Raw genomic sequence first — 27274 nt, 5'->3', positions numbered from 1 at the left:
CCTCTGCATTAGATTGCTGATGAAATAATTTCTATACCTGACTTCTTTTTCAGGAACTGATGAAAAGAAAATTATTGAAGTCTTGTCAAGTCGAACATCAGAGCAGAGACAACAAATAAAACAGAAGTACAAGGCTCTGTATAACAAGGTATTTAGAAATAGATGGCCTCTCTGTTTCAAACCATGTACCAGCTACAAACACAGCCTAAAGACCTCTGCCTTTGAAAACATCAAGGGCACAGTGGATTTAACGACACAAGTTTAATGACACCAGTTAGTTTGTGAGACAGCAGTTCATTTTGTCTCCTAAACTACCAATCAGAATTGGAATCTTAGGCCTCAGAGTCTTCTTGAAATCAGCCTGAACCAGATCAGAGCATTTTAATCACAGCTGCAAGAGCTAGAAAATAATTCATAGCTGAAGTGGGTTTGGTTTCTTTTCAACTTCAGCACATTTGGAAAAAGAAACCTGTGTAAAAGGGAAATTTTAAGTCAGAGTCCCTCTCAGACCAGATGGAAATTCAGAGGAAGTATTTGATCTTACATCATTATATTTTGTCTGACTTTAATAGATGTAGTATTGATTTCTTCCAGTGATGAAATAGAACACGTTGTAAAACTAAGGAATGTCTTTGGGCACTTGGCTTCTGGAAGAGGAAACCCAGACTGTCTTAAAGATTTTGCATGAAGGAAAAATAAAGCCTCTAGTATATTGTCTAGGGAAACAGCTGAATCCTACTGAGCTTATTATAAAATTGCCATTTTCTTAATATCTGCTTACTCATTAATCAGTGTTAGTAAGGCAGCATATGAAAGCCTTTTATATGTGAAACTCATTGCAAGTATGATAAAGATTTTGATGACATAAATACTCTAGATTCAGTTCTGTCATGAGGATTAACAACAACAGGCATTAGAAATGTGCAAATGCCACAGAACTTCTCTGCTCCATCAGCAGCCCCTCTTGCTTGCCTGGGCAGCCTAAATTTCTGGGGAAGGAGCTCTAAGTTTTACTATTTCATTCTCCTGCTGCTCCAGGAAGCAGGTGGTGCACGAGTTGAAACTGCTCCAACACGGATGATGGCTTTTGGCTTGAGTAGATTGAGTATTCACTTGTGATGGTGTAAGAGAGCATTTAAGAACAATGGATTCAGAGCTGGGCTTCTCATTTGTTGTCCTGAACTTGTCAAGTACTTCCCCTACTACAGGAAATGTTAACTGCAAGACAGAGCTTCAAATAAATCATCAGTAGGCATCATTCTCAGCATACACTAGCTTGCTCTTCTCCACGGTCTTCTCACCTTTTTATCAAGCAGATCACACTGCAGAAAGTTGGAGTTTCTTGGTTTGGGGTTGGGTTTTGTTTGCTTTTTGGTTGGTTGATTGGTGGTTTGGGGTTTGGTTTTTTTTGTTGTTATTATTATTGTTGCTGTTGGGTTGGGTTTTGTTTGTTTGGGGTTTTTTGGTTTTTTTTTTTGGTTGGTGTTTTCTGTTTTGGGGTTAGATTGGTTTGGTTTGGTGTTTGTGTTATTTTTTTTGGTGGGGAAAATACTGATTGCATAGCACCAAAACATGTTGTAGAATTTTGTAGCTTCTTCCAGCAAGCCAATTTTAACCAAATGTGAAGAGATGTTTAGTAAATTCTATTCCTTCTGTTGCAGCTCTTTCAAAGCAGGAAGTTTCTGCAGCTGTGTTTCACAGTGAAGTCTCCTGCTAAGCTCTTAAAGATGCTGGTTTCCATGTATTTAAACAAGTCAAAAATGGGATATTATCAATTGGTATTTGAATATGGGAAAATATTTTCTTTCAAACAACAACAACAAAAATTTCTTTGGAAAAAAAATATCAGTCTGTGTATCTGAAGACACTTTTAGGGGTTTTGTCCCTTTTTAGTACAGAAGGAGCTTTGAATAGAATCATAGAATCAAGCAGGTTGGAAGAGACCTCCAAGATCATCCAGTCCAACCTAGCACCCAGCCCTGTCCAGTCAACTAGACCATGGCACTAAGTGCCTCATCCAGGCTTTTCTTGAACACCTCCAGGGATGGTGACTCCACCACCTCCCTGAGCAGCCCATTCCAATGCCAATCACTCTCTCTGTGAAGAACTTCCTCCTAACATCCAGCCTATACTTCCCCCGGCACAACTTGAGACTGTGTCCCCTTGTTCTGTTGCTGGTTGCCTGGGAAATCATTACATTCCCTGAAACAAGTTAGGAAAACCTCAAATCCCACCTCAGGTTTTGTGCTAACCTTTCCAACTATCCCCACAGGACATGGAAGAGGTCCTGAAGGGAGACCTGAGTGGGCATTTTGAAAAGGCTGTGCTGGCTCTGTTGGACCTGCCCTGCGAGTACGAAGCCCGAGAGCTTCAAAAGGCAATGAAGGGTGCTGGGACAGACGAGTCACTGCTGATTGAGATTCTCTGCACACGAAACAATAAGGTTGGGACACTGTCAGTAACCTTCCTTAGGTAGCAGGACAAAGCGCATCCTCCCAGGAGGAGGAGGGTTCAGACCAGCAACCCTGGGTGACACAGCCGTTGTCAGCGGTTCCAGCAGTAATGTTACCATGCTGGAGCTGAAGTTGCTTGCAGGAGTTATGAGAAATAAAATTAAAGTTCCTTCCTTGGTCCTACTCATGTCTCTCATGGATGGCATAAGGACAACACTGATAACAGAGAAATCCCTAGGTGCCCGTTGAAGCCAACTTTGGCACTGCTTTGATTGTCCAGAGGTGGCTCCCACTACATGTGGCAATGTGAATCTCTTCCAAAATCCCTTTAGTTTTTGCCTAAGCACAACTGAAAGCAGCAGGGCACCTGCAGAAGTCAAGTATCCCTTGAAATGCTGTACTGCACTGGGCTGGGTCTGAGCCATGTCTCTGTAAGTCCCTGGAATTTGACTTCTCACACCCCCATGCCTGCTTTGCCTCAGCAACATGGACATGGTACTGACTTTCTGGGACTTTGTTTGCTTGCATATTTATTTATTTATTTATTTCCCAGGTATTTCCCCCTTAGGTATTTATTTGATTTTTCTCCCCCCCTAGGAAATTGTAAACATAAAGGAAGCATACAAACGGCGTAAGTAGTATTGTCTTTCAAACACCTTCATTTGGAGCCTTTATCACTGGGTGAACACTCACAGGTTTGGTTTCTTTCTCCTCTGCAGTCTTTGACAAGGATCTAGTGTCTGATGTTAAAAGTGACACAAGTGGCTCCCTACAGAAGATACTGGTCACTGTGCTAGAGGTAAGGCTAGGGGCTTTTCTATTATGCAGCTATCTGCCAGAGGTATTTCCCTTTCTTTGTCCTGCCTACCTTGAGTACTCATGTTAGCTGGTACTCATAACAATGTAATTATGGTGTGTGACACAATAATCACAGAATCACACAAACATCCAGGTTGGAAAAGCCTCTCAGGATCCCCAAGTCCAACCTATAACCCTATAACTCTACAAGATTCACCTTGAACCATATCCCTAAGCACCAGATCCAAACAACCCTTAAACACATCCAAGGTGGGTGACTCCACCACCTGCCTGGGCAGCTCATTCCAGTGCCTGACCACTCTCTGTGTGAAAAACTTTTTCCTAATGTCCAATCTAAAGCTACCCAGCCTCAGCTTGAGGCCATTCCCCCTTGTTCTGTCTCCAGTTACCTATGAGAAGAGACCAGCAGCAGCCTTTCCACAATGCCTTAACTAAGCAAAAAAACCCTTATTCCTCAGTATAAGAGCCTTCTTTGGCTGCAGCTCTTTAGTATATAACATTTTCATTTATCAAATCAGAAGTAATTTTACACATTTCTGGTACTTTGAAAACATTGGTTTATTATTATTTGTACTGTGGTAATGACTAGAACACCCATTCAATGTCATGGCTACATTATGCTGAGTTCTGCTCCAAAGCAGCAAAATCTGATTTCCATCTCAGCTGAGGACTTTACAGTTCATGCAGTTCAGGCAGTAAGTTCATACAGAACGAGTAAGAAAGAGATTGCTGTTATGTTAGTTTTCCATTCACACACACACACACAGACAGAGATAAAGCATATTTTCCAGAGAGAGTGATTGGCATTGGAATGGGCTGCCCAGGGAGGTGGTGGAGTCACCATCCCTGGAGGTGTTCAAGAAAAGCCTGGATGAGGCACTTAGTGCCATGGTCTAGTTGACTGGACAGGGCTGGGTGCTAGGTTGGACTGGATGATCTTGGAGGTCTCTTCCAACCTGCTTGATTCTATGATTCTATGATTTTCTTTCAAACCACCCACATGAAATAAGAATAATTATTATTATTATCTCCATACAGACATGGTATAACTAAGAAGAGTAGGATCACACCTAGAAATGCAATGAGGTGGCCACTCTGATAAGGTAGCCCTGAGAAATTAAAAGATTCAATAAACAGAAGAAGCTTTAAAGAACTGTCCCATCACTGAATACATCACAGTTAGATTCCCATTGTGGAAAGCATTGATGCAGCTCTTTTCAACCTCTTGGAGTTTACTTTCAGGAGTGACCAGTACATATGATTTTTTTTTTCAGTGATTAGTCCTTCATAGTTTCTACCAGGAAATGTTAGTGAATGCTCAAAGTATACAGTCTAGACAGGAAAATGCTTCTCAGTTACCAGGGTGTATCTAGCACCATAAAAAACTATTAGCATTTCACTGCAGGTATTGGGAACCTTTTTGCAGTAGCTAATTGACAGATGCAGCAGCTGCTTTCCTAAGAAACATTGTGGTTCGAGCCTAAGGTGCTGTATGTACAGCAGCTCAGCCTCCCAGGGGTGAAAGTCAAAGGCTGGCCCCAACTCAGCCTCCACACCTCAGCTCTGTTCTCACCCTGATATCTGGATGTGCACAGTACCACTTCCCACTAGTGAAAAAAACAGCTGCAAAAAAATGTCAGAAAGCAGAACCAAAAATCAAACCAGGTGGGAAGGGACCTCTGGAGCTACTCCAGTTTGATCTTCTTCAATGCAAAGCTAATTCCAAACTCAGATCAAGTTCTGATTTTGCTGATTTTCTTCTCTGGACACATGCTGGCTGTGGAAGGGAGCAAGAACACTTGATGATCTCAAAGGTCTTTTCCAACCAAAATGATTCTATGACTCTATGAGTCTGTAACACCAAGAGGATGGCAGAAATTCTGGGAAGGAGGGGCACTGGTGGGCTACCCTGCCACAGGGTAGATGCACAATCTAGCATTGTGCATCTGCCAAGGCCTAATAGTCCCTTCCTGCTCCAGAGGAAGCAGACTGCAATCTCTTTAGGGTTCCAGCACATAGCAATTAAAACTAGGCAACAAACCCTAATGTGCAGGCTTCAACTCTTCTGATGGTTTGGGAGTTACACCCCCCTGCCCCCTATGAAATCACCTAGATTAGTCTCAGCCAGCTGGAAGTTAAGGAATAAAGCTTCACATTCACAGCCTAGCACAAGATAGAAGCAGGTATTTACAATACATTACAATACTTACAGAAATATACAAGTTAAGAATACTACAGAAACACAACAGCCCTCCCAGGAGTCAGAGTCCCCAGGAGGAGCTCCTAACCACCCTTCCACCTCCTCTCCACCTCTCTACCTTATCCCAGAGTCTGCCTTATGTGCAAGGTGGGATCAGCAAGGGGCGTTAGAAGCAGAAGGATTAGTTGCACAGATCCAAGCAGGAACACACACTCTGACAGACAGAGACTCTCACACTGTCTTAGCTATGTCTGTGTTCTTGCTCTTATCTGTCTCAGCGAACCTATGAGAGAAGTAGACATCACCACTGTTTCCTTTTTTCACAGCCTACAATCTAATTTCTTTCATTAAAATATTCCAATTTGCCTCAAACCAGCAGACCTCTGCAGTCAGCAGACCCAGGGGCGGCAGTGGATGCGAGGAGACTGTTCAAAGCTGGTCTCTCTGAGCCCTGTTACCAGGAACATTCAGCAGATGGCAGCAGAACTATAACCAAAATCATTTGTGAGGGCCACAAGAGACTCTTCCTTCCACCGGGCAACGTAACCAGCACTTGAGCTGTTTCTCTTTATGCTCCTGTCCTTTTCTGTAGGCAACTCGAGATGAAACCCAGCAGGTCAATTCAGAGCTCGCTGAGCAAGATGCCTCAGATCTGTACAAAGTAAGTGCAATGATGGGAAAAGCTCCACTGGCCCTGTGCTGTGTGGCAAGATCTGCCCCGAGGGTGATAAATGCACCAAGAATGGGGGCAGAGGCAGAATAAGGAGACAAGCAAAGGGGCCACAGGCTGGAGCTTGGTAGATCGAGGGCTCTGACTGACTTTTTGTCTCTCCTGTGACTAAACAAGTGCTTTGGAGAAATAACATCTAATCTTTAAGGCAGGAGAAGGACGCTGGGGAACAGAGGAGCTGGCTTTCAATGTGGTCTTAGCAAAAAGAAGCTACAGTCAGCTGAGAGCTACTTTTCAAGCCTATGAAAAGGTGAGTTACTTTATTAGAATCATAGCATTGTCAGGGCTGGAAGAGGCCTCAGGGATCATCTGGCTCCAAACCCCCTGCCATGGGCAGGGACACCTCACACTAGATCAGGTTGCTGGGAGCCCCATCCAGCCTGGCCTTAAACACCTCCAGGGATGTGTGATATGGGTTGCATAGGGCCTGATATAGTTTACTAGCTCTACAGTGACATCAAGCAGGAAATTCTTTGCCATTTTAAAACTTCTGGAGTGCTTGGGGCAGGGGGGAATTGTGCACAATTCAGTCCTGATCTTATGGAAACAGGGGATACAAGCGGTATCTTCCACTGGTGAAGAACCTATTTCCCTTCATAATCTACACAACATCCAGACAAATACATTTTGCAATGTTGTTTCCTTTCTAGAAGGACCAGCAAAGGGACAGGTTCATAGTCTCCTGCCCTAAAGTTTTGCTTTTCTGGTCTTTTCCTCTCCTTCTCCAAAGCAGAGCCTTGTGAGGTCTCTCCTCCCGATCCCCCTGCTTCACATGCTTTTATTGACTGGGCAGAGGTACATCTCCAGCCTCTTCCTTTCTTCCCATGTTGGACAGACAGCCTGTGCAGGTATTTTGCTGTGCTCTCCTCTGTCTCCAAACATAAATCAAAGTAGGCAGAAGGATTCTGGCTGTCTGCTACTTCTCCGTGTGTCACCCACCAGGGACATTTTACTCATGCCTGGGCCTGGAGCTGACCCCCACTGAAACTTGTCTCCTGGAAGTGACCTGAGAAAGTCAAAGTAGTGGGGAATCCAAGATCCTTCTCCTGCCAGTGAAATGGCAACTCAGCAATTATACTTATTCTCAGGAGAAGCCTCCCCCACTACAGTCTCTTGATCATAGTCTTGCACTTCCCTAGGGTGCCTCTAAGTTCAGAAAAAAACTATAAGTCTAGGCACTGGAGATAAAAGAACTTTGGTCAAGGCTACATTTCAGTGTCAGCATAATAAGGAATCCATAGCTGGAAAAATGTTTGCAGTTTAATCCAAGTTCTGGGTTGTTGCAGGCAGGAGGACAAATCCAGTCACTAACTGATACTCTCCCTCAAAGTGGCCCAAACATCAGGGGTTCAGTTAAATGCTCCAATAGCCAAGCTACCTTGGCTTTTTGATTCCTGAAACCAAGCAAATGATCCACCACATCCTGCCTGGCTGTACTTGAAGTAGAAGTGGGCCAAGATTAAAGCCATGCTAACATCAGTCCTCCTCTGCAGCTGGAAAGTAGGGCAAGATCTAAATCACTCTGAAGGTTTGCAAAACATAACTTTAAATCCTCAGAAGATACCCTTGCTGCCTTGCACACATGATCTCCCAGGTCTGACCCAAAAGCCCACTGGTGTCTTGAACCACGCAGTGCCATCCTGATAGGCAAAACAGAGCAAAGTAAAAACCTGCCAGGTTCATGAAGTTCACAAAAGTCAGGGTAAACTCTGTATTGAAGTAGCAGTCTTGTTTGTCCCCTTTCCTACAGAACAATACCAAAACGCAGAAACAACTGCAGTGCTTGTAAACTTTCCCTGAGAAGCCAAAGACAATAAGTTTAAAAAGCTTCACAGGGCTGGTAATGCTCCAAAAATTATCTCATTTGTGTGGGAGCCATCCAGAGCCTTTGATAGAGGGGTTAGAGGAAGATCAAACAGTTGCTCCTGAACAGAGGTCACTCAAGAAGAAGCTGCTGCTTCAATGTCCTAGAAGCCCTCATTCATACACATGTGACTGATGTAGGTTATTGTGATGGTTTGGGTGTTCCCTGCCCCCCCACACTTTAGAAGATCACCCAGACTAGACTCAGCTGACTCTGGAAATGTGAATGAAGCTTATATTTACAGCTAGCACAATATACAAGCAGATATTTACAGTATATACAGTTATAGACAGAAATAGACAAGGGAAAAGGTAATACAGAAACACAACAGCTCTCCCAGAAACCTGAGGTCCCTAGGAGGGGCTCTCAACCACCCCTTCACCTTCCCCCTACCCCTCTCAACCTTACCCCAGTCCCAAGGAATAATGGAGGTTCAGCCAGAGGGTTAAGAAGCAAAGTGGATTAGCCCAAAATGGAAGGTGAGGTTAGAGAGATGCAGCTCAGCCAGCAGCCCGAGCGAGAGTGGTGCCAAGTGAATGTTATCTATGTTTTGACTTATGTTTTTATACATCTCAGCAAGCCTATGAGCAAAGTAGACATCAGTCTTGTTTTGATTTCACAGCCTATGATCTAGTCCTTCTAGCCCACCAAAACATTCTAGCCTGCTTCAAACTAGCACAGTTATCCATGTCTTAACCATTGTGCCTCACCTGGCTGCACACACCTTCTTCTCTCAGTCACAGTGGATCTGGGAGTGCTTACACCAGAGGACAACTTCATGCACCCTTGAATCACTCTCTTGGAAAGGCTCTGAACTGGCCTTTTGCCATTGGATCCAAAATCTGATGCTGATTTTTGGTAGTGGGACAAAGTGTGCAGAGGGTGGATCTTACAGCTCCTTTTTGTGGTCCTCATAGGTGTGTGGGAAGGACATTGAAGAGTCCATTAAAAGCGAGACATCTGGAGACCTGGAGAAGGCTTATCTTACTCTTGGTAAAAAAAACAAAACAAAACAAGGAAGAACAAGAAAAAAGTAAAAAGAAATCCAGAGCTTTCTTTTCTAGTTGTGGCCTTCATTTTGACATTGGTTGTTGGGGATCTGTGTTTAGCCTAGCAACAGCCATCCAGGCAGCCCTAAACTGAACTGCCATACCCGCCAGTAAAAGAAGACAGTTTTCAGTAGTGATTTGGACCTCTTGGTTTTAGAAATAAAACTAACTGGACACAGTTGCTCTCCACACAATTATCTGCCATCTGACACAAGGTGGCCTCCTCTAAGCTGCCCATAAGGCCTGTTAAGTTCCAGCAAATGCCAAGGCATCCTCAGAAGTGTGCTAGCCAGCCCCCACAGAACTGTGCAAGGTCATGACAGCAATTTCGAACAGGGGATGGGTGTGACTGGTATTCAGCCCTGTGCCCTGGCTCTGGTTAGCTTACTGGTTATTATCTGGATCTAGGGGCTCCCAAATCTTGCTCCTGTGAGCTGTAGAGAGAGCAACTAACCCAAGAATAGATGGGCAAGAGGAACTCCAGGGGGGCAAGAGCTCATTTTCATTCATTTCATTTTCACGGGGAAATGGCAGAGTACTCAGTTCTGATCACCTCACTTCTCCTTGTGGAAAAGTGTACATCCCCATTCGGACTCCAAGACTTCTCCTTGCATACTGATAAGGGACTAAGCACAGAATGAAAGCCCTTTAGTCTGAGCATAAACCCTAGAAAGTTTCCTTTATTTCTTCTTTATTTCCTTCTCCTTGAAGGTGCATCACAAAGTGTAAATAACTAGCTTAATGAAACCTCTTACTGTTTTCTCTAGTCAGCTGTGCCAAAGACTGCCCAGGTTACTTTGCTACACTTCTGCACAAGTCAATGAAAGGAGCTGGGACTGATGAAGAGACCTTGATCCGCATCCTTGTGACCAGGGCTGAGGTAGGGTACCCTGCGATCTGTAATGGCTCACATCAGCTCTGGGAGAAATACAAATGTAGAGAGTGTGGAGTGAGTCCTGGCAGATCATGTGCTCAGTCAACCCATTTCAGCCCAATGACATCAGTGGTCACACTCTGCTTTTGTACCCAAGCAACTCTAATTTTGATATTGCATCTATTTCTGTTTTCAAAAGAACTAAACCAGAAAGCATGCAGGCAATTTCAAGTGGAGTCAACTGTACCTAGTTAAAAACTAACCCATGGGGAAGTCTGGCCCAAATAATAACATGTGTAAAAGTAAGTTCCTAGTAAAGCAAAGATAAAGCAGCAGTTCCCAAATTGGGAACTGCTTATAAACATATGCTGCCAATTCTTCCTGATGCCAGCTGTGAAAAACAGATGGGGAGGAGGGAAGAAAAATAAAGAGCTAAAGGACATAATTGTCGTTTTTAAAAGCACAGAACTGCATAAGACATTTGAGATCTTAAACATAGTCTTTAAGTTTTCATTCCTCGTAAGCTGTGTAGGTTGTAACTCCGCCGCTCAGCCTTGACACTGAGGAGGAGTTGTTCACAGGGCCAAGGAGAGCTTAATTTCTCAATGATCAGCAGTGTGAGAAATTAGACTCCAGGGCAGTCTCGCTGTTGAGACATAGTCCAATCAAGATAACATTTAAACCCCACAGTGATAAGCATCAGTCCCGTGCTGTGGTGCTCTTTCACAGGAAAGCTCAAGACAAAGCATTTAATTAACCCACTCTGAGTCTTGTGTTAACCAAAAAAATTACTTCTGTAGAACGAAACTCTCTTTTAACCACACTCATCTGAGTAGCCTCAGAATCTTGTATCAACCTGTGAAAATCTGCCCGATACAAAGCCTGTGCTGCAGCAGCACTGCCAAGCACCAGGCAGAGATGCCCCTGACCACCCCAGCATGGCTCTTCACACAGGCTCATACTGGCCTCTTCTCAGCTAGCATCCTCTCACCACACCATCTCATGTGGCCTTACCTCAAATCCAAATGTTAAACTGAAAGGCCTCCAAGATTTTTAAATCTGCTTTCTCCTCTCCTCCTCCCACTGAGTGTGCTGGACTTTGGATCAGACCCTAGAGGATTTTGTAGGAGCAGGGCATCTACTCAAAGCACATCCCACTCTTCTAAAGCAGTCCTTGCTTTCTCCACAGAGTGACCTGCCAGCAATAAAGGAGAAATACCAGCAAATGTACAAGAAGTCCTTAGCTGAAGCTGTCCGATCTGATACCTCTGGGGACTTCAGAAAGTTGCTGCTGGCTCTTTTGCACTAGAAAGCCATCCAGAATGAAGAGGCATGCTGAGCAGCCACCTCTTGATTAGTTTCCAAACCAGCATCCAAAAAATGTGGCATTAGCAGTAAGAGAAAAATGCAATTTCTTGTCTTTCCAAGTGGGGAGCACATTGCCAAGTAATGCTGGATGTGAGGGTCATGTTATGGCTATCTCACCAAATGTCCTTAAGCAATAAAGACATGTTAAAAACCCTCAAACTAAGTCGACCTCTCTGTGTTTGTGTAGGTGGAGGAATCTTCTGCCCTTGTTTCTCCTGGGTACGCTTTCTGTCTTTCTCTTGTTCTGGAGATTATCTTTGTTCTTTCTCCAGTTCTACTGGTGCCAGGCAATGCATTTTCTCTCTGCCAAGAGAAAATGGGTAGTCATTTCTCCTTGGCCCTTTGTCACAGCCTTTAAACAACCTGAGGACTGTGAATTAATGACTTAAGTCAGGGCCTGACTAAATTCCTGCTATTATCAGGAAAGGTTGGAGTTATTTCCCTGCCTGTGAGTTGCTCTCTCTGCATAGTCATCTCCTAAGTCATCCCAGGAAGGAGATAAGGACTTGAAGTCCCCATCAGCACCATCTCCAAGGCTCTGGTGCAGGAGCATAGCTGGGGAAGAGATGAGGCTTCATGAGGTGGATCTGTCAGACAGGAAAATGCTGTTCCCACACAGGCAGACATGGGGACTCAGAACAGCTGCACAGTCACCAGCCTCTGAGGTTTCCAACCCTGAACAACCTGACCTGATCTTACGGTTCAGTGTGCTTTGAGCAGTAGGTTGAACTAGAGACCACCAGAGGTCTCTTCCTCGCTGAGTTACCCTTTTCTCCTGTAATCATGAGAGAAGGTGTAGGTGAAAAATAACATGATAGGGCCTGACAAATAAGAAGAAGAGAAGTGTCTGGGTCAAGGAGATGGGCTTGTGAGCTTTTTCTCTGTCTGGCCCCTTCCCCCTTTTGAGGGGACAGCTCTGCTGAGGAACGGGTCTTTCAGACCTAGATCCTCTGAAGTATGGTGGCTGAGGACACCTAATTTCCATTGCAAACACTGTTTCTGATGCCCAGAACCTGCTTCTCCCTGCTAGTATCACTGTCACAGCAGTAGCAGCTGGTCATTTAGTTACAGCCTGTGAAGAAAGGGGAAAGTAAATGGGAGATGGAAAAGGTAGAGGGCTCTTATGAGCAATGATCCACGTGTCACACAGGTGTAACAGGATGTTCTGGCATTCTAGAGGCCTGAACCTACTTTAGCAACAATTCTAGCAACCTAAAAATATCGGGGCCAGATTCTGAACCTGAAATGAGCCATCTGATGCCAGATTTGCCTTTATCAAAGGCGTTCTCATGTTCAGTCCTGGAAAGTGCAGAGCAGTGCAGGATCTGTGTATCTTCATGTTGCTGTTGCCATGGGACTCTTGTAACCAGAGACTATAGAAAGGATAGATGAATAATCTACTTAAGTGTCCAGTGTTCCTAGTGATATTTTATCCTCCAGAGGTCACACTGTGTGTTTAGTCCAAGATAAGCTGCCGGGTACCCATTCTCAAATGATGTAGCTTTAAGGAAAAGCCAGTGGGTGTCTGAAATGCAGAGGAAAGGGCTGGTTTAGGCAAAGGATTTGGGTTTAAATATTCCAACAAAAGTGCCCAAAGCTATATGAATCATTTCTGTGAAACCTCTAGAAGCTCAGCCCACTTTAAACCCAGCTATGTCCTTATTTAATGTGAAGCACATAACTTTGGCAGCCAAATTTATTTTCGCCTAAAGACTGCTTTAATTAACACTAGTAGGTCATTCTGACTAAAGAAGGAAGAGTACAATTGCTTTCATCTTAATCTTTCACTCTTTAATTAGAGATTGGCCTGAAACCAGGCCAGGAGCCCACACATCTTCACATCCACACATACTGGGCCAAAGTCATTATTGAATTACATGCTGCATCTCTCTATCTGTGCACAATGCATACAGTGACGGCTCTGACACTTACAAAGTTGATCTGTGTCTCCAACGATGTAAAAATATAACTTGTGCCTCTATAGCAAAGTTTGTCAGGGGCTTGAAATTCAAGTTCAGGTTTCATATCAGTGTTTACAAGTACGGTCTGTTGCCTTGCCTGCAAAATCAGAACCAAATGCTAATTCAGTCAGGTTTTAAACTAAGCTTGAGTTCAGAATGAAGTATCATACCAACATGAACAACACCTGGCGGTAGAGGACTCAGGAAAGGCATGTTTCCTGAGCAGTCAAACAGAAAATGAGTAGTGCAATAGTTGGAGAGGAAGGAGAGAGAAGGACCATAAGGGTATCTGAAGTTAAAGAATAGGAAGAACCAGGTAGTTGGCGACTGGTAGCAGCAGAAGGAAGTTATCAGACTTCTCCTTGGGCAAGAGGCAGCATCAGTAAGTTGCAACAAAGAAAATTCCTATCAAATACACAGATTAAAAATCTACCAGGAGAGTGTTCTGGGACTAGAGCAGGTTGTCTAGAAAGGTTGTAAAATCTCCATCTCTCAAGATTCCAAAAATTCAACTTGACAAGTCTCTGAGCAGTATGATCTAACTCTGAGGTTAGCCCTGCTACGAATAGGGGTTGCACCAGGTGGGCTCCCGAGGTTTTCCCACCCAATCTTGCCAAGGCTCTAGGAGAATGAGGGAGGTTTTGAGCAGAAAAACACATCTGTCAGTGCTGTGTGGAATAGTCATTGTGTTTCTGTTGCCTGAAGTAACACAAAATACTTCATCTTGTTGTCACTTAGAATTGTCCATCAATTCCTCATATTCACACTGGTTTCTGTTTACTTTTCAGTGTCTTCTGCACTACTAGCTAGCTTGAGGAGTTTCACTCCCTTCAGTGAACCTGAGATGTCAACCAGGGAACGAGAGGGCAGGGTCAAAATGCTGTTTTCCCAATTCAATGAAGCAAATAGTAAGTCCACACTGGGCTCTGGATGGATAGGAGCATGGACAGGACATGGGGAAGTGCTTCAGTGGGGAGTATTAGAATAAGTCCAAAACGAGATGCTGCATGTGGAGAAACATTTGCTTCACAGGTCTGGCCCAGACATCACATGTGGTGTTAGGTCTCCTAGTAGTAACTGGGTGAGCTACAGACATGTGTTGTGTTGAGCAGAAAGGTCTCTATCCATGCTGTCTTTAGATAGTAATTTGCTAATATAGATGTATGTTTGTCCTTCGAGTGCACTTATTCATTATACACATTTAGACACATGTGTAAATATGCAAGACTTCAATAATTCTCCAACACATTAGTCTTCCTTTCTGATCCTGTATTTCTCTTCCCTCCAGTTTATAATAACTAAAATGGTGTCAGATGCCCATTTTACCTTGGTCAAGGCCCACCAACCAAGCTCCACACTGCCAGGGCAAGTACTGGCTGCTCTCTCAGCCTTGGCTGAAGGCTTCCACTCCAGCCAGCCACTGCTGCTGCTTGGGGTATCTTTTGCTCAGACTCTCCAACTCATGGCACTTGATTAATTGTGATCCCTCTAATTGTCTCTTTTTACAATGAGGAATGTTAATTCTAGGTTTTGTTCCCTCCCAGTTTTATGAAGACTGGGAGGTGATCTGCTGGAGAGCAGCCCTGTGGAGAGCGACCTGGGAGTGCTGGTGGATAACAAGTTACTGTGGCACAGCAATGTGCCCTGGTGGCCAAGAAGGCCAATGGGATCTTGGGGTGTATTAGGAAAAGTGCGTCCAGCATATCAAAGGAGGTTCTCCTTTCCCTCTACTCTGCCCTGCTAAGACCTCATCTTGAATACTGTGTTCAGCTTTGGGCTCCCCAGTTTAAGAGGCACAGGAATCTGCTGGAGAGGGTCCAGCAGAGAGCTACAAGGATGATTAGGGGACTGGAGCACTGCCTTATGAGGAGAGACTGAGGGGCTTGGGGCTGCTTAGTCTAGAGAAGAGAAGGCTGAGAGGGGATTTAATAAATGTTTATAAACATCTAAGGGCTGGTCAGGAGCAGGGGGACAGGCTCTGCTCACTTGCTCCCTGTGATAGGACAAGGAGCAGTGGGTGTAAGTTGCAGCACAGGAGGTTCCACCTCAACACAAGGGGGAACTTATTTACTGTAAGGGTCACAGAGCACTGAGACAGGCTCCCCAGAGAGGCTGTGGAGTCTCCTTCTCTGAGACTTTCAAGGGCCATCTGGATGTGTTCCTCTGTGACCTGAGCCAGATTGTATGGTTCCACTCTGGCAGGGGGATTGGACTCAGTGATCTCCTTGGGTCACTTCCAACCCCTATTATCCTGTGATCCTGTTATAAGGAATATTTTTCCTTGTCTCTCTGTCTATCTAAACTGTAAATTTGGGGGAAGGGTCCATGTATCTCCTGATAACTGTGAGAGCTGGTAGTCACTAAAAGGGTGCACACAACCCTGAGTAAGTTCAGTGAAGTCCCTGCCTTAAACAGCCCTTTTTCCCTTATCCGTGTTTGTTCATTTTCACCTGAACGGTAATAGGATCAGTGCCTGAGTTTTAGAACCCCTCTGACATCACCAATCTTCTCTGTGCACCTGTCTGCTGGCCGATTAGATTACAGCATTTTTCCACTCTGTTGCTTAGTGAATGATAACAGACATTTCATCATTCCATTCCATTAAAACATAAGAAGAGCTGCTCAGGGTCAGAGCAAAGGTTCAGCCATCCTAATTCCAAAACTGAGCAATCCCAAACACTTAAGGAGGCAGAGAAGGAGCAGGGTGAGTACACAGTATTGCAGAAAGTAGTTGTTCTCCAGTGTACATTTCCATTTTCTAGAAACTGACCACTGATGCCATTCATACAGTAGCAGTTGTAGCTGTTTAACAGACCCCAGTGGCTCCAGCCTCCCTCAAGGGCTCTCGGGGACCTGTAGCCCCATAACCCTTCTGGGTAAATAAGCCCACTTTACCACTTGCACATGGTGTTCAGACCAGCCCCATCATCCATGCAACACCTCTCTCCTGTGGTTAATGTAACATCTTGATCTCCCAAAAAAAAAGGCTACTCAGGCCTGCTTCAGTCAATAGTGTGCCACCTTAGGAAACCTCCCTCAAGAACTCATTCAGAAAGAGACTTTCTCAGACAAGTTACAGTGCCTCACAGAAGATACAGCGCTTCCCTCTCACTGCTAGGCATGTTGCAGCAGCAGGGGCTATACAGGACATGCTGTGCTAGGACACACCAGGGAAAAAGGTTTCTGTTTATTTAGAAAGGAAATCCTAACTAAGCGGTGCTGATGTGCCCACTTGGTTGGAGATGTGTCTGGAACCATTACCTCTGGGAAAGGAAAAAGAGAGAGTGTAAAGCAGGAGCTCCTGCTTGTGAGCCTCGGCCCCAAATTGGCAGGGACCTGTGTGTGGGGACTCAGCAGGGAGCAGCAACCCCCCCGAGAGCAATAAGCTATTTAAACAGCACATGCTGTACTCTGGGTTAGCAGGAGTTTGCATAACTGTGCAAAGCCCTCGAGCCTGGGATCTTCTAAATAAATGCCACATTTATCAGTATCTAAAGCAAAAGAACATCCCACCTACCCCTTCTTGACCCCATAAAATGGTATCACTAGGGAAGTCACATAGCATCATTTGTTTCTCTAAGGGTTAAAAAAATAATCCAGAGCCACTGCCAGGAAGAAGCAGAACTAAACAGGCAGCAAAGAGTTAGAGCCAGAACAGAGATATAAAACTAAATCATTCATCAAAACAGACTATAACGAGAGTATATACATAGAGAGCAAGAAAGAGAGGGCGAGGGTGCTTTGTTTGGGTAACTAATGTTCTCTGGACAAGGAGAGAAAAATTCTCCTTTGAGTTTTTAATGCCACTCTAAACATTTATAGCGCGATCATGGCCAGCTGGTGAGGCAGTGGTGTTGGCAAGCAGGACAGGGAGGGTGCCTTTTCCCCCAGAACCCAAACACCATCCTCTAGATTGTCTCTTTGCTCCAGGAGAGGTGAAAGGGTGCACATCACCGTGTTTATTCTATGAAGTGAGTCACCCACCGCGGTCAAGTCCAGTGACTTCTGCCTTTCCCACCCCTCAACTTGCCTGGCCATTCACACTCAGAATCGCAGAATCACTGAATCACAGAATGTCAGGGGCTGGAAGTGACCTCGAAAGCTCATCCAGTCCAACCCCCCTGCCAGAGCAGGATCGCCTATACCAGATCACACAGGAATGCATCCAGTCGGGTTTTGAATATCTCCAGAGGGGGAGACTCCACAACCCCCCTGGGCAGCCCGTTTCAGTTCGCACACACGTGAACACACACCCACAGACTGTTCATGAAGGCAAGATGCCACAGCCTCCAAAAAGATATCCCAGCCCAAATCAACCCTGTCTTTATGCTGCATGGAAAAGTCTCTGGGAAAGGCCACACACGGCATGACCCAGGATGCGAAGCCGCTGTTTATAGAGGAACAGGCTGCCCCCGTGCCTGCAGTCTGCTAGGCTGCTGACGTGGGGGCAGCAACATATGGAGCACCAGTGCGGCACGGGAGTTGACATAAGGGCACTGTGGCTCCCAACGATTTCTGCTCATCTGCCTCACTCTGACTAAACGCAGACATGACTCACCCGTGAGCTTTGGCTCTGAAAAGATGTGAAGGAGTTTTGCTTTAACCTTATGCTTCCCTGTGGCAGCGATGCTTAGAAACGACATTTTGGATTCACTCCCATCTCAGAATAGTGGGAGGAATTTCGGCACAGATGAGGGGGCAAATCCACTTATCCAGACATGGGCAGCCAATGCTCTTTTTCTTGAAACAGACAGGAAAATAGCACGGAGCTGGGACACATTGCACTGGACCTGCTGGAGACCCCAGCTGGGCACTAGTGGAGGATCCTCCACTGGCATAAGACACTCATCTGGACCAGTGCTGGGACTGAATTTAGGTTTATCATCACAGATACCAACATGGGAGCAATAAGTAGGGACACCTATGTGTGACTGAGGCAGCTGAGCATCTGTGGAGACCCAGTAGTACCTGGAGGACTGTTCACCTGCCCAAATATAGGTGGTGACCTGAATAACATGGCAGACTCAGTTGTACTGACTAGGCTTCATTGCCTGCAAAAGGAGCTTGAACACTTTGCTCCTGTGCAGGGATCTGCAGTTAGGAAGTGTCATGGAATCATAGAATCAACCAGGTTGGAAGAGACCTCCAAGATCATCCAGTCCAACCTAGCACCCAGCCCTATCCAATCAACTAGACCATGGCACTAAGTGCCTCATCCAGTCTTTTCTTGTCCACCCTGGGGATCTAAGAGCTACTTTGGGACCTGTCACTCTAGATTCCAGCTTGCTGCACTCACTTCAACAAGCTGCTGCAGTTCTACCTGTAACACTGAGCTTCCTCAAGCCACCCACTCAAGAAATTCTTTGTTAAGAGATTCAGAAAGATGAGGCCCTTACACAAAAGAAGGCTACAATCTGATATTTTCTGTATGAAACATCAAGCATCATCATAAACTGCTGCAAGAGGGAACTTCCAAGAGGAAACTCTCTGCTTGGCGCAGGTAGCCAGACTCCCTTCCTGCCTTGGAGGAGCTGTAGGTGCAGGGGGCCCAGTGCATCAGCATCTCCCACCTGACTGCAATGGACCCCTGCTCCCCAGATATCTCAGTAAAGTGGAGACACGGCCCAACCCACTGGGGTCCCTGGAAACCCTTCTCCCTCCCTCCTTCTCCATGAAACTACGGTGACAGTGTCTTACCTAGCACAACGCATTACAGACTGTTTACAGGCGTCTAAAGTTCCCAGGCACTTTAGGACAGGGTCCTGCCACTGTTTCCAAACAGCCAGCCAGGACTTTTATAAGTGAACTTTCCTCTCCGTGTCTATTTATTATATGAAAGCAACTGCCAGAAAAATAGCAGCGGGGCATGCTCAGTGCCGGCCAGGTCACTGCGAGAGGCAGCAGCGGCGTCACATGTGATAAGGGCGAGCCGCCCGTGTGCGCCTATTCTTAGCGCCGGAATGTATACACTGCCCCAGCGCCTCGCACCGCTCCTGCGCACGGCTCCGCAAAGCGGCTAAAGTGGCTTCAGAGTAAACACGTCCAGCAAGCACCCTCTATGAATCACTTTACCTACTGAAAGAAACCTCCCGTGGGTTCACAGGTTTTTTTTATCCAGGCTCTAGCTATGGAAAATCTCAGCAGAGAATAAACGACAGAGAGTAAATGCATGCAGTGAAGGACAACAGAAGGTAAACGTTTCTACCCTACCGTTTCACTGCAGGTCGAGCAAGTTAGCCGTGACAATGGATACGCATCATATTGTTCTGCCTGGTAGTTAATTTACTCATCGTGTGTCTGATTAACATAGAAAACCCCCCACAGCTGAGCCGAGTTAATAAATAACCGTTTTAATGCAGATCCCCCATCTCCAGGGTTTCGTTTGTCCTGCTGCAGGGCTCGGCTTTGCCAGATTGACATTCTTTGGGAGTGACTAACTCTAGGGGAAAGAGGCGCAAGCTACTAAACTGCTAATACGTTAAAGCGGTGAATAAATGTCTAAATGCGTTTATTCAACGTGATGAAAATGAACAAACCATTGGCTTCAGCTGTCCAGCTTTCATCTCAAGTCAGTGAGATAACTTCAGTGCTTTTGCTTCTTGCCAGGGACACAGGCAGTGCTGACCTCAGAGCTCAAACCTATCTGATACAGTTATGAAAAATTTAAAGGGTCTTAACGACCTTTTGGCTTCTTTATTATTTTCCCACTGTGCTTAACTCGTGTTCCATTTTAATTCATAACAGTGAAGAGATATCTAGAGCAACATCAAAGTCTCGATGTGCTCCCTTGGATCTGGATAGTCCAATAAAAGCTGCTAAGAATTTAGCTTTTTCTGCCAAGCCCGGAATTCGTCTCTCTCCTGTTTTGCTATGGAGGAGGGATCCACTGAGGAGCTTCTCTTCAAAGACCAAGACTTCTCCTCTGAACTGCTGATGCAGCTGAATGCTCTGCGTCAGAGCAGGATGCTGACTGATGTTACCCTCTGCTCCGGGGGCTTTGAAATCCCCTGCCACCGAAACGTGCTGGCTTCCAGCAGTCCGTACTTCAAGGCAATGTTCTGTAATGACTTCAGAGAGAGTCATCAGGCTAAAGTCATCCTGAAGGGCATTGATGCTGAGATTTTGGATCAGATTGTCCTTTACATTTACACAGGGCAGATTCTTATATCTACTGAGAATGTCCTGTGTCTGCTGGAGACAGCCTCCATGCTTCAGTATGATAAACTGTTTGAGGCCTGCTCTGCCTACCTCCAAGACAAGCTGACTCCTGACAACTGTCTGAGCATGATCAGATTGGCAAAGGTCTTGAACTGCCAAAGCCTAAATCAGAAAGCCAAGGCTATGGCTTTGAAATGCTTTCCTCAGGTGGCCTCTTCTGAGGAACTGAAGGACCTTTGTCCCTTGGAGCTCATTGATTACCTTGGGGATGATGAGCTCTGTGGGGAAGAAGAGCAGGTCTTTGAGGCACTGATGGTCTGGATCCGGCATGACCTCCAGGCAAGACAAGGCTATATCCAAGAGTTGTTCAAGAAGGTCCGGCTTCAATACGTCCATCCAACTTTCCTCTTCCACTTCATTGCCAATGACTCCCTTATTCAGTCCTCACCCACTTGCAGGAGCATCCTGGAGTCAGCCTGGAGACATATGTTTTCCTTGTATAGCACCAGTGTGCCTGACATCAAGCCCATGCTGCATGTCCCTCGCAGGTACTCCAGCCAAGAGTTCCTCGTCATCATTGGTGGCAGGAAGGACAGCCAGCAGACGACAAGAGATGTCCTGCTCTATGATGACAAGACGAACCAGTGGCTAAGCCTGGCCAAGCTTCCCATGCGCCTGTACAAAGCCTCTGCAGTGAGCTTGCACAGCAATATTTATGTGCTCGGAGGGATGCCCGTTAGCAATAAGAAAAGCCCAGTCAGTGATAATATTTACATTTACTCCCTTAAACTCAATCAGTGGAGGTTGGTTGAGCACATGTTAATTGCACGTTACTCCCACAGAAGCTTGGCATACAAAAATTATATCTTATCATTCGGTGGAATAGGCAAAAACCAAGAAATCCTGAACTCTGTGGAAAGATATGATAGTGTTTACAACATCTGTGAGAGCATGGCAAACATGCCTGTTGCTGTCCTTCACCCTGCTGTTGCTGCCAAAGATCAGAGGGTCTACCTCTTTGGGGGAGAAGATACTATGCAGAACCCTGTTCGGTTGATCCAGGTAATGATCAGTCCTGCTTTGTCGTAGGTAGTTTCATCTAAAGTATTCAGCAGTTCAACACCCTCCTGAAGAAATCACACCCCAAAAAAAGCCTTTATTGTGAGTTGCAGAAAGAGGCAGGATGAGTTGACACACAGCTTCAGTGACATCTGCAAAGAGCATTTTCCCCTTCCATTTTTTCTTCAGGCAGAAGTCCTGAGGTGCTTCTCTGGATGTCAGTCAGCTCTGTTGCTGGTGGGCACTGGAGCCAGTGCTGCTGCAGGTGATGCTATGGTAGGCAGCAGCTGACCTCCCTGCCCAGCTCTATGCCTGTAGCCAATCCCACTAAAATCGGTGCCTTCTATTTGGCAGCTGAGCTGGAGTCTCAGCCATGCACCTGCTCACAGCAAAAACAAAGATTGGTGCTCATTAGAGTGATTAGATTTCAGCTCATCAAAGGACTTAAACTTACAACTATTTCTTATAAACAGCTGTGTTAAAAATGTGAGTCCTGCCACATGTTGCTGGCTCTCTGCCTGCTTTCAGGAGGTGCACCCTATGAGAAGGAAAAAGCACATGAAATTCTTAGCTGCTTTGATGCTTTAGCACTGTTGATGTCGCTTGCCCTGTGAATGTTTTTCATCGATTTAGGCTAAGGTCGCAGCCAGCACATCAGTACTTCTTTACAGTGATAACAGTGCTTTATTATCTGGGGGAAGGAAATGTATTTATCAGGTAGCATGGAGATGTCCTAGAGATATTTGCTCTATTAAGAAGCGGATGACATGACATAAAAGTTTGTGCCGTCCAGATAGAGATGACTGAGTGATCATCATCTGGCAACAGCTCTTTTTCTCACATAAATTGATGACTTCGATACCACTCTTAAGTCCCATCAACAAGTCCCCTTGCCAACCTGAGTGCATACCAGCCAGCAGCACAAACAGAGCAGATAAAGACAGTGGCTGCCAGCAGAACTAGGTGAAGCTGAGATTTGACTGCCCAGGCAATTGTTAAAGATGAGGCAGGAAGACACAGAATGACTGGGAAAATAAATTAAATGGCTTGTACTTTGGGAGAACATTTTCCAGGAGATAAAGTGATTTAATGGCCATGCAAAGATTTACAGCCAAGAAGACTGCATATGTCAGATACACTCTGCCTTAGTACATGTGCTCGCATCTCCTGGGCAGACAAGTTTGGAGAACTGAAATGACTTCCAAGGGGACATATTAGGAAAAAAAGTGGATAAATTCTTGGATTTTCAGCAGTTCAAGCCAGAGAACTGTATTCATTAGGACAAAATAAAAACCATAAGTTCCTCTGTAGTGATAATTGCCAATTAAAATGCAACATAAACATCTGCATGTGTGCCTTTATTTATTTGTCAGGTCTACCATGTCTCCAGGAATATGTGGTTTCGGATGGAGACCAGAGTGGTGAAGAATGTCTGTGCACCAGCTGTCGTGATTGGAGACCAGATTATCATCGTAGGTGGTAAGGACTCTGTTTCACCCTCCCTCCCACCGCCCCAGGCTCAGCTCCTGTGGGATTTCTGCAGCCTTCTTTCTTGGGGTGCTCCCTTAGATAGCATTTGAAGCTTGAGAAAGGAGTTTGTCCATGCCTGTGTAAGTGGAGACGAGTCCTCCACAAGGCACCTTCTTAACACAAGTAGCAGGACCTTGCAGGGGGGCACAGATGGAGGCTGACAGTGGGGAAAAGCCAATGCAAGTTAACGTGCTGCAGAAGAAGGGATAAAGCTAAGAGCATGGGGATCCTGCTTCCCCCCTGCAGACTCACAGGCTGCTCTTCTTGGAAGGGCAGAGAGCATGGTCACAACGAGTCCATGAACAGCTTGTTGGGATGGGTGGACTACAGGGCTACAAGGGGTCAGTTGGTCCTGTAGGTAATTGGTCCTGAGGCTAATTGTGGAATGTCCTGAGAAGGGCATGAAACACTGAGAGGGGAAACTTAGTGTTTTTCAACATGAGGATCAGCCTCTGCCCATGACACTTTGGTAGGTCACATCATTGTTAGTTGTGCGCCCGTACAGTCCTTAATGCAGCTCCCCTGACCACAGGCGGGCACAAGGAAGCATGTGCTAGATTATTTAAGGGAAAATGAGATGGAGGGAAGCTTTAGCAGAGCAGAAGTCTGAACCCAAAGTACACAGGACTCAAACATGGTGCCATCTCTCAGAGGGAGACCGCTGCTACTCTGAACAGAGGAAAGCTGAATCAAAAAGTCCAGGACTATCAGCCTTCTGGGACTATCAGCCAGACTTCAGACCACAGTGCAAACAATACAGTATTGTCAGCTCTCTTCAGATGCATTAATCTGAGAGGCCTGTACTGACAGAAGCCTGCTGCTGCCAAGCTTAAGTTCTCCATTTATATTTTATTTATTCAACAAAAGCCACAGAAAATCATGCTAACTTTAAACATCTTTCATTTTTCTTGGAAGTAGAGAAGTTCACCATGGTCAGGTTTTATTTAGGAGCTTCCATGCCAAAACACTGGCCAAACACTCTTAGTTTATCAACAACAGTAAGCCTCACAAGAATATTTTCTCTTAAAAACAGCTCTCATCACATTTCAGGTTCTCTTTGCATGGCTGACCACATCATTACAAAGGGGAATGGGTAGGCTTAAGCAATACAGGCCTTGATTTTTGCTAGGGAAGGTGGCTTGAAGGCTTGCAAAACATGGTCTGAAGCTGTTTGCAATGGGCGCTCTGGATTATCTACAGGGGCACACGGGTGAGGTATTGCTGGGTACCAACCTTCCACACCTACATTGCTCTAGGGATATGGCTCTGATACCAGCCCTAACTCTCACCAGATGTGAGGTTATATCACCCTTCAGGGTTTTGGGAGTGGAGCAAGCAACAGTGACACTGTGCTGCTGAGTACCCGAGTACCCAGCTGCGTTCAGTAGGCAGCTGTAACTCCAACCAGGCATTGTTGCTCCATCCCCATGGAAAGCCTTTGCTTTCTGTATTTCCAAGTGAAGCTTTAGGAGTCTGGCGGGTGAAAATAAATACTTGCAGACATTTGAAGGCATATAGAGAAAGTGCAGGCTCCAGCTATGTTTGACAGGTTGCTTGCCTAGTTAGATGGGTTTTATGGTGCTCATCAAGACTTGGCTGCCAAGGTGCTATGAGAAAGAGTGGGGACAAACAGGAAGGGATTCCTGTGATACATCATTGCTTCCCTTCTCAGATATGTGTATTCTGCCAGATTAGGTACTATTCTAAAAGGTTTTATTGAAACTACCAGGAAATAGATTATCTTTTCTTCTGCTGGCCATAAGCTCTAATTCCCATCTGTCTCTTCCACATCTGGCTTTGCACTTAGGGTACACCCGGAGAATAATTGCTTATGATACAAAAGGCAACAGGTTTGTTAAGTGTGCAGACATGAAGGACAGACGAATGCATCACGGGGCCACTATCATCAAGAGCAAGTTGTATGTCACGGGAGGACGATCTCTCACCACAGACAATGTCATCGAGGACTTGGATTCTTTAGATTGCTATGATCCAGAGACTGATACATGGACACCAAAGGGAAAGCTGCCACACAAACTCTTTGACCACGGGTGCCTTACACTCCAGTGTGTTCCTAGTTCTAACCTTCTCTAGTTAACCTTTGATGCTTCCAAGGACATTTTGTGCTTTCCTTAAAGCACTCACCTAGCTCTGTTGAGAGCACGTGGGTGAACCTCATGGAGCCTCACAAACTCCTGACCTTGAAGATGCCAGTGGCATTAGTCATTCTCCAAATGCTCTGCCAAAAGGTCATGAGCTTGGTGCTCATGCCATATTCACCTGACGAGTATGGCACATGGTGCTGCTAGGCCCAGCCTGGGGGCTTTACCCGGAGTCTCAGTAGAAAGCAGGTAGAAGACATCTTCTGGATAAGAACCTGGTGCAGGATTTGGCCTTGTGCAGAGTTCAAAATGCAAGGTGAATAAGAATGATGGCATCTCCAGGGAAAGTAAGGGCTGGGTAACTGGCATTTGTTGGGGTGTAAACTCAGCTGCATGCTGCTAGCCTTTGCTGCTCAGTGCTGACCAACATTTCCATTTCCAGTGGTGGAGGTGTTTAGAATATCGAGCCCTGAGCTCTGGTCTTGTAACAGCAGCTACCTATGTTAGCTATGGCAGTCATCTCATAAGATGTGTAATATATGATGATAGCATATTTTTAATGTTCCTAACATCCAACTAGAAATTAGCAAAAAAAGGCTGATGCTTTGGTCTGAACTCTGACATTGTGACAAGATGCAAATATCTGAGCTACTGCTCCTTCACAGTGCAGGACAGGTTTTTGTTCCATCAGCCTACTTACTCTCTGAAGGAGTGGAGACAGTAGGATGGAAATGAGGACCCTGGCTTCTTTTTTGAGGGATCCTGTTTTGCAGGGAGCTTACTTCTCCTTCTGCATCAGGGATGGCAGTTAGGAAGCCCTTTGGTGGAAATCCTGAAACCTGGAATAGCAGAGAGGGTGCATGGGAGAAAGATGATGTAAAAGAGAAGAAGTATTTGGGAGGAACTTTTTTTTTCCCTGTTCTTCCTCTCTCCAAATCACTGGAAAACAGCAGTGAGAGAAAGCCAGTGACAGGAAACCAGCTTTCCAAGAAGAGCAAGTCAAAATTTGCCACTTGGCAAAGCAGCTCTGGCTCCACCAACATCTCTGTGGGGTTCTGCCACTAAGTGCATATTTTTAAAGGGAGGGGATTAATCATCACATCCTGAATAGGTTGTGAACTGCTGGCAGGTCACCAGGCTTGGTAAGACTGATGAGATAGCAAGAAGCTTTAAAGATAGGACAGATGATCACCATCCAGAAGAAGGATGGTAGAAACAACACCTCTTCTTCCTCATATTTGAAAGAAAGTAGGACTTTTCCAAGAATACAGAGCAGCCTGAGGAAACCATACTCAACTCTTCACAGAAGGCTGCAAGGCCTTGTGGTCACCACCACATTGCAGGACGCCAGCTCCAACTGCCAAGGTCTGGCCCATAAATCTGTATCTGGAAGCAGAAAAGTGCCTGAAATAGTTAATGAAGGGAGGATCTGGAAGGGAAAATTGCACATCAACTACTGTTTTAACAATGTAAAATAAAATGGTTATTGTTTGTAAGAGCTTTGTGTTCAGGAGTGCCTATTGTTCCCTCTGTCGATAATGGGAGTTGGGTTGGTACCAATGTTTTTTTGCTGGAGTTTCCTTCTAAGGATCTGAGTAAATCTGCAAAAAATGAGTGGGAACCTAAACTCATTTTCCAGCTCAGAAGCCTTTGGCTATGCTTCTCCTCTGTCTTTCAGTCTATATCATCATCTCCTCCCTGTGCAAATCAGGGCTAAATCATGGCACGTGCCAAACTGGACCAGAGCAGTGATTCATTTTGCTTCCTCGCAGGCCAGCTCCAGCTCTCTGGAGAAAGAAGCCTTGTCATGACCAATTATGGAAAATCTGCCCCAGGGAGAGATTTATTCCTAACTCCTCAGTGCCAGCTTCCCAAACTCTTTCCTGTTTGACCCCACTTGGCTCCAAAACTCCAGGAGACACCATTATTTTCTGGGCATTTTAGCTGACGTGGATTCCTGCCAGACTCGTGACTGTACCCAGAACGGAGGGGAAAAAAAACCCCAGCTGACTTGGGGCTGTAAGTCCATGTTCGCAAGCCATTGCCGCAGCCATCGGCTTACACTTGGCAGCAAGCTGATTGCTCTTGACTCCTGTATCGTATAACT

General features: G+C 45.5%; 2 protein-coding genes and 1 long non-coding RNA gene across 5 annotated transcripts in view; 2 read left to right on the top strand and 1 right to left on the bottom strand.

The window, feature by feature from the left end:
* LOC135181246 (annexin A13-like) overlaps positions 1-11507 on the top strand; it is a 261747-nt gene extending 250240 nt beyond the window's left edge. Inside the window, exons 2-10 of one of the 3 annotated variants that reach the window (XM_064154245.1) lie at positions 54-148; positions 2273-2443; positions 3051-3084; positions 3173-3252; positions 6065-6133; positions 6351-6452; positions 8984-9059; positions 9883-9995; positions 11179-11507. In XM_064154245.1, the coding sequence (XP_064010315.1) occupies positions 54-148; positions 2273-2443; positions 3051-3084; positions 3173-3252; positions 6065-6133; positions 6351-6452; positions 8984-9059; positions 9883-9995; positions 11179-11298 (860 nt within the window). In that variant the 3' untranslated portion in view covers positions 11299-11507. Of the gene's footprint in view, positions 1-53; positions 149-2272; positions 2444-3050; positions 3085-3172; positions 3253-6064; positions 6134-6350; positions 6453-8983; positions 9100-9882; positions 9996-11178 lie in introns of those variants that run through there. The other 2 variants (XM_064154247.1, XM_064154246.1) reach the window with 2 other exon arrangements.
* LOC135181248 (uncharacterized) lies at positions 9953-21828 on the bottom strand. Its single transcript, XR_010304784.1, has 3 exons — positions 19529-21828; positions 11004-11184; positions 9953-10033 (listed from the first exon to the last, which is right to left on the bottom strand). It is a non-coding gene; the product is annotated as an uncharacterized LOC135181248 (long non-coding RNA).
* KLHL38 (kelch like family member 38) lies at positions 19957-26665 on the top strand. Its single transcript, XM_064154244.1, has 3 exons — positions 19957-21538; positions 22909-23014; positions 24873-26665. The coding sequence occupies exons 1-3, from the start codon at positions 20189-20191 to the stop codon at positions 25157-25159; spliced, it is 1743 nt and encodes a 580-aa protein (XP_064010314.1). The 5' UTR covers positions 19957-20188; the 3' UTR covers positions 25160-26665.
* Positions 26666-27274: the final 609 nt, after the last annotated feature.

Source organism: Pogoniulus pusillus, chromosome 14 (assembly GCF_015220805.1).
Source record: "Pogoniulus pusillus isolate bPogPus1 chromosome 14, bPogPus1.pri, whole genome shotgun sequence".
NCBI classification, from domain to species: Eukaryota; Metazoa; Chordata; class Aves; order Piciformes; family Lybiidae; genus Pogoniulus; species Pogoniulus pusillus.
The sequence above is the reverse complement of the archived record's forward strand: the minus strand, read 5'-3'. Positions and strand labels throughout refer to the sequence as shown.

Excerpts from the sequence above, each read along its gene's own strand:
- KLHL38 (XM_064154244.1), top strand. The coding sequence starts at position 20,189 with ATGGAGGAGGGATCCACTGAGGAGCTTCTCTTCAAAGACCAAGACTTC. Across the intron at positions 21,539-22,908 it reads ACCCTGTTCGGTTGATCCAG|GTCTACCATGTCTCCAGGAA; the intron begins GTAATGATCAGT and ends TTTATTTGTCAG. Across the intron at positions 23,015-24,872 it reads CCAGATTATCATCGTAGGTG|GGTACACCCGGAGAATAATT; the intron begins GTAAGGACTCTG and ends CTTTGCACTTAG.